This window comes from Cucurbita pepo, chromosome 11, assembly GCF_057944985.1.
Source record: "Cucurbita pepo subsp. pepo isolate OVF chromosome 11, ASM5794498v1, whole genome shotgun sequence".
NCBI lineage: Eukaryota > Viridiplantae > Streptophyta > Magnoliopsida > Cucurbitales > Cucurbitaceae > Cucurbita > Cucurbita pepo.
In genome coordinates this window covers 4,531,488-4,542,763 of record NC_141808.1, presented here as the reverse complement: position 1 = coordinate 4,542,763, position 11,276 = coordinate 4,531,488, and the positions used below count along the sequence as shown (strand labels likewise).

Genomic DNA, 11,276 nt, shown 5'->3' with positions numbered 1-11,276 from the left:
ATCTGATGATGACCTATAACTCATATTAACAAAATAAAAATTATCTCGAGAAAAATTTGAAATAATAGTTTCATCCTTTAAATATGAACCTATCGATTTCTAGAATAATCAATAATTAACGAAACTTAATATAAATAAATTATAATTTGGATTTGTTTGGATTTGTATATGAACTCAATCCCATGTGTAAATAAACTTAAACAACACCGACTTGTATTAGATTTGAATTTGAATTTGGTTTTAGTATACGTTCCCGGGAAGCACATACACAAAGGGAATTTAGATGATACAAAATAAATTATACATAGTAAACTATAATAATTTTTCGTCTTAAAGCAAAATATATACGTTCCTGCTCCACACTTAACTTTGATATATTCGTCTCCCATTGCTAATTCAAGGAGAGAGGATTGACCCGCAATAATACCTATGACTTCTCCCAATTCGACCAGGTCCCCGTGAGTAGGACTTCGTCCATAACATAATCGGCAGATCCAAGATGTACTCCTACAAGTAAAGGGAGTCCGAATAGATATCGGTTGTGTTTAAAAGGTTATGAATCGATTGATAATGCATCGACAACCTCTCATTTATGTTTGAAGATCTATTCAATTTTGGAATGAGTTGTCTCGAAATCTAAGACTAAGAGTTATTCCTCTTCTAACTACTCTTGATTCGAATCCGTTCAATAAATTAGCCTATTTTGTGATTATTTGCAAAGTTTAAAACAAAACAATTCATGACGGCTTCAACGTTGCTATGCGTAAGATTTGCACATGCATTAAGTTCACGAGCATGTCGTCGTTTTTGCAACTTACAATGATGGTTAGCAAAAATAATGACACGTTCGTCCTTTACATAGATCATTATTAATCGTTATCGTTTACTAAAATTTGGATTAAACGCTCTTAAATCCATGATTCAGGTTGGAAGTTAATTATGATCCCTATGATTCACTCATGCTTCGATATTAAGTGAGACAGATACAAAAAGGTGACACGGTAGAAATAAATCCGTTCAAAATAGCTCAAACCATCGATCTTTCAAATGATACTCGGTGCATCTATCTTCTAAGCTAGAGTCGATATTGAAAATATTGTTGACAAAGTACATTAGAATTTACAACCTCCTACATAAAAATGGTTGAAGGTGGTTTTTACATGGTGGCCCTGAACTTTGACTTTTTACTCTTCAGGTCTTCGAGTTTGCTTTATTTAAAAACGACCCCCAGAAGCAGATAATAACATAGAATTATTGGGAAGGCAATCAACATTCCAACAACCACCCTAATACAAACAACAAAACAGAGTAAAGCCATGAGATCTTATGCTCAAAGTGGACAATATCATACAATTGTGGATAGTCGTGTCTAACATGGTATGCCAATAGAATGCTCAAATGTCGAACAAATGATTCAAAAAGAAAAAGGAGTCGAGGGGAGGTGTTGGATGAAAGTCCCACATCGACTAATTTAGGGAATGATCATGGGTTTATAATTAAGGTCGGCTAATTTAGAGAATGATCATAGGTTTATATCTCCATTGGTATGAGGCCTTTTGGGGAAAGACAAAGTAAGCTCATGAGAGCTTATGCTAAAGGTAGACAATATCATACCATTATGGGGAGTCGTGTTTGTCTAACAAACCATACCCTATAACACTTTTAAGTAATATAATGCATTTAAATGAAAAATTCTACCAAATATAGGAATATTCTTTTTAATGAAAAGAATACTTACGAAGTACTCATTACGTTTGGGTAAACATTGTATTGCTTAGCAAATACAAATGAAACAACTCCTTGAGGGAAAGCAGCCTGAACAAAAAAAAAAAAAAAAATATAATAATAATAATAAACCAATCAACTTGGAATATTTGAATTATAAATAATAAATATTATAAAAAATAATTAGGTAAAAGTTTAGAGAGTAAAATAGAACCTGAATTATAGCGGTATGCAATACAATTCCACGAAGACCGACTAGCTTAGATGTGGTGGCGCTGAGCATAGGACTGATGAGAAACCGAACGAGCATGGCAATGGCAACCTCGGACATGGAACAATCGATGATGGTAGGCTGTGCAGCCATGAAAATGCCCAAGCTGAACATGGCCAGCGCCTGGCCTGTGTCTGCAAACGTTAATACACATCTTTGCAGCACTGTTGGCATTTTTATGCCTTCCCTGCATTGCATTTATATTCATGCCCATTTTAAAACCAACAAATTTAGTGTTTATTTGATTTGAGAAGTTTAAAAAAAATTCAATCTATGGGTACGTATGTTCATTTTATTTCATTATTTTTTATTTTTTATTCCCAACAATTATTAAAAATAAATTTTCAAAATATATATTTAAATTAAATGGTAAATCTTAATAAAGGTTTGAAAATAAATAAATAAATATATATTTTTTTTTTATCAAAAATAAAAATTTAAATAAACTAGCCTATAATTAAAACACCCAAAAAAAATTTATGGTTGGTTGAGTTTAAAAAAATAAATTTAAAAAAATGTCTCTGCCCCAATCAAATACACTTTGAGATCTGTTTGGTAACAAATTTATTTTATTTTTAAAAACTATCATTTAATGTAATTTTATTTGGGAAGGAAAGGGTTAAAAAGTAATGAAAATAAAGGGAAAAAGGAATATACTTGAATGATATGAGAGACCAAATGATGCCGACTAAGCTGGAATAAGTTATGGGATCTCGTGTGATCTTCTTTCCCAACCTATAAGCTATAAGCTTTGTCATTCCACTCCTTCCTGCCCAATTAAACATAAATGGATAAATGGTAAGCCCTTTCAAGTGTAGATACGATTTATGAAATTGTAGCCTTTTAGGTGTCCAATTAAACATAAATGGTAAACCATTTATGAAATTGATAACCAGTCATATTTTTTATAGTACATTTTGGGCATTATAGTACACGATTTTGTTGAACGGTCATCCAACTTTATATTGACCCAAGAATTTCATATTGACCCAAGAATGGTAAAGGGGTTTGGAATGGGCATGCAACCATGGACAACACATCCAAAGATGACAAACATCCAACTCTCGCAGAACCGAGCTTTACAAATGAATCTCGAAGGGGTGGAGGAGACACGTTTTAAAAACTTTAAAAAAGAAACTTAAAAGAGAAAGTTCGCTGGTGGATGAGCTTGGAGTGTTACAAATGATACAGAGAGGCTTTACAAATGAATCTCGAAGGGGTGGAGGAGACACCGTTTTAAAAACTTTAAAAAAGAAACTTAAAAGAGAAAGTCGCGGGTGGATGAGCTTGGAGTGTTACAAATGATACAGAGAGGCTTTACAAATGAATCTCGAAGGGGTGGAGGAGACGTTTTGTTTTAAAAACTTTGGAAAAGAAGCTTGAAAGAGAAAGAAAAAGGCCCTAGTAGATGAGCTTGGGACGTTACAAATGATATGGAGTGGCAATGTACAAATGAGCCTGGGACGTTACAAATGATATAGAGTGGCAATGTACAAGTCAGGAGGATCAGTCTTGAAGGGGTGGACACGAGTCAGCAAGGACGCTGAGCCCGGAGGGAGTGGATTGTGAGATTGAGGAGAACAAAACATTTTTTTATTAAAATGTGAAAACCTCCCGACCTAATAAGAGACAAATTATGAGATCTTAGGTTGGAGAGAAGAGTAAAGCGTTTTTATAAGGGCGTGAAAACGGAAGCACTAGGGTTTAAGGCAATAGGGGAAAAGCCCATATTAATTACCTGCGGAAGACGAGGTATCCTCCGATGGGAGATCAACTTCCTTCTCAGGCTCCAAAATCAGCCCTACATGTCCAGAACCACCACCGCCTTCAGCCGGACGTATCTCTTTCGGCGGAGATCCTCCATTACCATTACCTTCAGAGACAATTTCACCGTCGCGATCAACAGATACAACATTCGCCTCTGTTTTCTCCGGAAAAATCTGCTTCAATCCGCTCATATCCACCAAACCACACTCTCCGCCAGGCCTCCGACCCTTCGCCACTGACAACTTCAATCTCTCCGCCTCGACAAATATCCTCGCAGCTCTATACTCAAACAGAACAATCAACACATTGATCCAAATCGCGTTCTGAAAAATCAGAGTCTGAATCATGAAACTAACAGATTCTTGGCCGTACATCGCCGTCGTCATCGGAAGGCCGATGATGAGTGTATTCGGAAGCGAGGACAGAGAGAACACAGTGATCATCCATTCGAGAGAGGCGTTTTTGCAGAGGATTTTCCAGAGGAACAGAGCGGCGAGGGAGATGAGCTTCTGAAGCGAATCCGCCGCGAAGAGTCTGAGATTGATGGCGAGGAGGTTGTTAGATGAGATTACTTTGAAGGCGAGGAATGGAATGGCTAGGGTTCTGACGAAGCGGTTGATTCCGGCTGATTGCTCGGCAGTGAAGAGTTTGAGCCACCGGACAGTAATGTAGGCGATTGCTAGCGGAAAGTACATTGGGATGATTGCGAAGAGTATCTCGACAACGTCCTTGCCGGCGATCATGGCGACGACGGCGATTTGTTAGAGATGATAATGGTGAAATTTACAGAGCTAGTAAAGAGAGAAGGGTACCATTTGTGTGTGAGTCTAGTTTGTGCTTGACAGTTGTATATTTATAGGCTCCCAAATTGCATGTACTCCGCCCATCCCGCCCTTTCTTTGAATTTTGTTGTAACAAATTTTTGTCATTTGAATTGCATTTTTAGTGCAATTTTTTTTCTTATATTTAAAAATTATATTATCATTTTTTTAAAAAATAAAAATTATACGTTAAAATATTTCTTCAAAATAATTAATAATACACGGAACAAAATTACTGAACAATAACTCGATCAATTTTTCATTGAGAATCTCCACTCAATACCCGCAAAAATAAAATAAAATAGGTGACAGAGATAAGGACGAAAAAAGCTTCTCCGTCATTTACAAACATTAACTAACTTTAAAACGAGGTTCGTAAATAGTAAAATAATTTTATTAATTAGACGGATTCATTTAGTAGTTAATATGGGTAGCGATTAAATTGATTTATTTATAAAAATTTAGAGTTCACCGTGTAAAGTTGTGAGATCATGTATGGGGGCTGACGCCTGCCCAAAGGTCAAGGAAGTTGGTGACCTAGTGACAAGGGAGCCGGTGACCGAAGCCCTGGTGAACGGCGACCGTAACTATAACGATCCTAAGGTAGCAAAATTCCTTGTTGGGTAAGTTTCGCACGACGAATTTGGATTTTAATTTTGGTTTGAAATGATTTTAATTAATTAGTTTATTTGTTAATTAAGTAAAATATTTTAAAATTTTGTTATTCAAATAATGTAAATTTTAAAAACAATATTTTTATGATTTAAATGTATCCAAATTTAAAATTTTAAAATTTTAAATTATATTAGAACAAAAATAAAAACTTTAATAAAAAATGTATTATAAATTATGTGATATTATATATAATAGAAAACAATATAGTATAAATTATATGATATTGTATATACATTTTTTATCATTAAACATGTTAAAAAATTAATTAATGATGATTTATAGTTTACAAATGTATTATAAAACACATTTTTAACTTTAGAATATAAATGCATATTTTAAAATATGAAATATAATTCTATTTTAATAAATCCCTTATTTTCCAATTAATGTGGATGACGTGACATATTTTGTTATTTTCTTTTTTATAATTTTTGTATTTTAGTGATTTATTTATTTCGAAATTGTGTCAGGTATTAATATTAAAGAAAATCAATTAATTATATAAAACTCTTTCGCAATTAATACAAATAATTATTTATTTTATTATAAATTATTTTTTTTACTGCGTTACTTCTAACCTAATTAATTTTGCTCATCTTTATTGGATCAAACACACTAGTGATATTTATATGCATGAAATGAAGACTAAAGTAAAAACTTTAGTGTAATTACATTTTGACTATTTGGTAATTTTAAATCATGAGGGTGTTCATGAGGCGCATGATATTAGGGGTTTCACTGACCTCCGGACGTTGCTACAGATTAGTGACCAGAGAAGGTTCAGGGGGTGGTGTGAGCCCACCTGGGAACGCACACTCGCACGTGTAGGTCTTGTGTAGGGAAGTACTACACATCCATAGTTGTCCGAGACTAGAGACTACCCCAAGATAAGAATAGAGATAGGTCCTACGAGTATGATTGCATGTGTTTGCATTTGCATAGCCCCCTATAGTGGAGCCACTTACTAAGTATTTTTCGAAATACTCAGGCCACGTGTCACATCATTTTTCAGGGTAAAGACAAGGTGCACATGTACGGAAGACGGCGGTATCACGAGCATAGATTGTGACACGTGCATAGAGTAAACTCATATTTAAATTTCTAGTTTTAGGTTAGAATAAGTTGTTTTGCATTTCATCGTTTTAAATTATTTTGTATTTGTTTTTATTTTCTCTAAATTTCAATGTTTCGTATTTAAACACCTAAGACTATGGCTGTGTTTTCCAGAGAAGAGGATGTTTTAAATGTTTTCGACATTTATATTATAGATGATATTTTCTTTTAAGAGTTATATTTCCACATTAGAGATGAACACGAAACATGAATAGCAACTCTGACTGTGTAGAAATTTAGAGTCGTTACAAATACACCATCATCAAAGCTGCAAAATCTTCAACATTTTAATCTGACGAGTCGAACGAGCCCAACCAACTTAAACCAACATGCCTACGTTAACGAAAACAAAAGTTACCCTTACTTAAACCTCGCCACGTTACATTATATCACCAATCTAAACATAGCTCAGTTGATTATCTTAAATCATAACCAACTTCAAAACTCAAACTTATAAAATACAATTAATATAATCATATCACTTTTCAACTCGGACGGTTTGAATACAAGACCTCCTACACACTCTTATACCATGTTAAAATAACGAACCAACCCGAAAGCTTAAGTTAATGAATTTCAGTACGTGTATAATTTTAACCAAGAGGTCATAGTTTCGAATTCTCCAGACCCATATATACAATAACATGGACTCGAGCATATCTCAAAAGATTATCGATTGAATGTTCACTTAATTCGATGAATAAAAGCATTCATGTGGAGGGCGTGCATGTGATCTACCAAACCCTAATGGTCTATATTCCTTTGACTATGAACACAACAAAGAAAGTGAAGAAAATTCAATGAATTTAAGCACTGATTTTGAAATAAGGAAGCCAGATGGTGATTGATGCATGAGATATGATATGAACATATTAAATTTGCATGGAATGAAGCTCATACAACGTGTCAATGGAAGGGTGGATGATTTTGATACCTATTTCCTCATAGTTCATCTTCTTTATCATTACTCACGATATCATTCGAATTCAAAACAAAACAAAAGGAAATTGTCATTCGGTTTGTTGTTATTCTTGAACTATATCGAGAACTCGAACACTGGCATACCATTCTAAATCACTACCTGACTCGTTTTAGGTCTGTTTTTCATGTAAAATTTTATACGTTTTAAGAATATTTTAAAGTATTTATGAAAGTTTAGGAGTATTATTATAGTTAGACACACCTGTCTTTTAGTTTTAGTTACGTGTCAATGTGTAAAATTCTCAATTTGAGAATTTGGAATACGCCACGTGATCGAACTTTTCAACCAAAATCATGATTGTAAAGTTAAGTTATGTTTTTTTCTTTATTTTGGTTGGGTTGAGTTTTTGAAAAACTGAAAATTTGGTTCAGTTTGTAAATTGACACTTTGGTTCTTGGTTCTTATTAATGTAACACATACGACCCATAAATAAGATTTTTTAAATAATTAAAAAAAAAAAACAATCTGACAATCAAACCTAACCCGACTTGAAAATAGAGGGTTAGATCGAGTTGGGTTGGGTTAAGTTTAACTATGAGTTGTATTTGAGTTGCCCGGTCACCAACTCAAACAATCAAAAATTTCAAGTCGCTCAAAAAGATTTTTTTTTTTAAAACTGAAATGGAAACAATATACATAATTTTTTAATTTTTTAAATCACACGATACTTTCGATTAGTAAATGTTCTTGTTTTCATCTTGTTTTTAAATTCCTAAAAATTTTAGTCGTACTTTTTACTGTCGGCGGTCATTTCACGTTGCAATCCATGATTCGATACCATGGAAAATAAGTCATAACAAACTAGTATCAGAATAGTCGGGCTAAAAGTCCTTCGTAGCTTAGCTAGATGCCACGCCATGTTGCGATCAAGTATGTAAGTCAAAATTATGTAATCAAGTTTTTTTAGTAACGATAATGTAACGATCCGAAATTTTCTACTTAATTTAAGGTCGTCACTGTATACATATCGTGAACATTAAATGCGAAAATACTTTATTTAAACTTTCATAAAACGTCATCTTCATCTTAAAACAAAGCCATGGACTTACGTGTTTTGAAAATATATTTAAAAACGACACCATAAATAACAAAATAAAATAATTGAACGATTAAATAAAAAAAAAAAAAAAAAAAAAACCTATAGTTTAACAAAAATAAATGCCACTATCTTATGCATGTGTCATGGTCTCGAGTTGTGATGTCGTCATCAGCCGTACAGAAATGTTTGCCTTAACCTGAAAAATGTAGTAGTACATGGCTACTCAGTAAGTGACCTCAAGGGTTAAATGCAAGAACATGTAAATACAATGACGAGACCTATCCTTTCAATTTATTTTCCCACGGTACTATCCTAACGGGTAACTTGGATGTGTACCATAGGTTCTACACACAACCCAAACGTACGAGTATGGACTCACCAATCTGTTCGCACACTGCTGGGACACTTTCCTTGTCGAACAAGCATACTCTAGGAGCTCCTTAGACCGTTCACCCTTTAAAACTAGAAACCGTCACAGCAGCATCAGGTTAAACATAACGATCGTTTTCTACCTAACCGTCGCAGCATTATGATAAACATAATGATCGTTTCCCTACTTGGTCATCGCAGCATTATGATAACCATAATGATCGTTTTCCTGCCCCGTAAACTACTCGTCTTAGAGGTTTTTTTATTATCATTAGTACAATCGTACAAATCTCAAATCCCAAGAAATGAGGAAAAAAATTAAAGCATGTCCTAATTTGAAGAGAACAAAGAGACCATAAATGTTCACTTAATTGGATGAAAAAGGCATTCATTTATCTTCTAGGAGACGTGGAGGGCGTGCATGCGATCTACCAAACCCTAATGCTATATATATATATATATATATATTACTTTGACCATAAACACACAAAATAAAGCCAAGAACATTCAATGAATTTAAGCACAGCTTTTGAAGTAAGGAAGCCACATGGTGATTGATACAATCCTATTAAATTTGCATGCAATCAAGCTCATAAAACGTGTCAATGGAAGGGTGGAAGATTTTGATATCTGCAACCCGTGCCTCGACCCGAAGCACTTGCACGATGTCGCTCGCTCTACTGCTGCCACGTGTCACCCAACAACACAGGTAGCCCTTTGGCTTGGCTCGGTGGCTTCCCCGATGGCTTCTCGATTGTTTTTGGTTTGACTTGCCATTTTTAGCTCGGTTTCCACCGTTTTGATCCTCTCGGACCTATTTTCGGCCACGATTAAGGTAATTGATGTCATTTTGGAGTTGTATTGCACATTTATTAATTGATTATTCATTTAATTATGAAATACTAATGGAAGGTGATGAACGGTGTGATAGGAAACGAATCCCGACGACCTTTGGGCAGCTCTCAAGGAACGGGAGCTTACGTAATTAAATTAGGGAGTACTTTGGCCAAGGCCAACCAAGTAAGTGGTTTTACTATAATATAGGCTAGAAATTGTATGTGTTATAGTTTATTTACGATGTATGAGCTATGATGATGTATGAGTTATGATATTTGAGCTATGATGCATGATAATGTACGCAATTTATATATTTCGATGTATGACGTCTATGATATATTTGATGCACTTAATGGTGTTATGATGAGTATGATGATTGCAAGATGTTTATTTTAATATGTTGATGTTTTCCATATTAAGCATGCTATATGATTATGAGTCTCATATTGCATCATGTCAATAGATTGACTTAGGACACAACCCTAAGAGCATGAAAATGATATTAATATAAATATCCAACGAGCATTAGAGGGTTGTGTCAGAAGAGATGTTAAGATGAAAATTAGAGGGACCTCATGCAGCATGTACATAAGCATAGGAATACTTCCTCTAGAGATGACGAGTGCAGACGCACACAGTATGATGAGCATGGTGATCATGGGGAGCATGACACCAGGGGTTCCACTAACCTCCGGACGTCGCTATAGACAGTTAGCTTGACCAGAGAGGGTCCAGGTGGTGTGCGAGCCCCCTGGGGATTCACACTCATATGCTTGGGTCGTGTGTAGGGAAGTAGTACACATCCATAATTGTCCGAGACTGGGGGCTACCCCTAGTATGACATAAGAAATAAGTCCCTACAACATAATTGGATGTCACTTACTAAGTATTCTTAGAAATACTTAGGCCATGTGCCACATCATTTTTCAGGTAAAGACAAAGCGAGTATTCTTAGAAATACTTAGGCCGTGTGCCACATCATTTTTCAGGTAAAGACAAAGCGTCTATGTACAGATGACGGCAACATCAAGAATAGACTGTGGCACGTGCATAAGATAGATGCATATTTAAATTCCTAGTCTTAGGTTAGCATAGGTTGTCTTGCATTTCATCATTTTAAATTATTTTGTTTTATTTTTTTGAATTCTAGTATTTCGTTTGAAACACGTAAGACTAACAGTGTTTTCTAGAAGATCAAGTTGTTTTAAATGTTTTCGATGTTTACGATATAAATGATGTTTCTTTTAAGACTTATATATCCGCATAAGAGATGAGTATGAGACGATAGTAGCAACTTTGTGTATGTAGAAATTTAGAGTCGTTACAATTGTCATCAGAGATCTAGATTTTAGATTATGTAGACTAGCTTAAGATGTAAGCTTGACACGTTTCATGGTCCCAACGTCGATACCCCGTCACCGTCAGATACGCCTTGCACAAGATAACAAAAGAGAAACGAACTCTGAATGCATTTCATTGAGCGAGAGGCCCAAATTCAAACCTTTGAAACCCACATGGGCTAGCCCATTCTCATGTGTGTGTGAGAGAGAGAGAGATGGATAAGGGATAAGGTTACGTGGCAAGTTCCATCCAATGAGAAGAGAGGGGTTGATCAATGACAGGCTCCCACAAATTTCCATGGCCAGCAACGACAATAAGCTTAAGCTAAATCCCGAA

General features: G+C 34.9%; 1 protein-coding gene across 1 annotated transcript; it reads right to left on the bottom strand.

Moving 5' to 3' along the window:
• Positions 1 to 980: 980 nt before the first annotated feature.
• On the bottom strand, positions 981 to 4,506 carry LOC111805753 (putative auxin efflux carrier component 1b). Its single transcript, XM_023690972.2, has 5 exons — positions 3,735 to 4,506; positions 2,654 to 2,765; positions 1,940 to 2,183; positions 1,739 to 1,815; positions 981 to 1,286 (listed from the first exon to the last, which is right to left on the bottom strand). The coding sequence occupies exons 1-5, from the start codon at positions 4,504 to 4,506 to the stop codon at positions 1,211 to 1,213; spliced, it is 1,281 nt and encodes a 426-aa protein (XP_023546740.2). The 3' UTR covers positions 981 to 1,210.
• Positions 4,507 to 11,276: the final 6,770 nt, after the last annotated feature.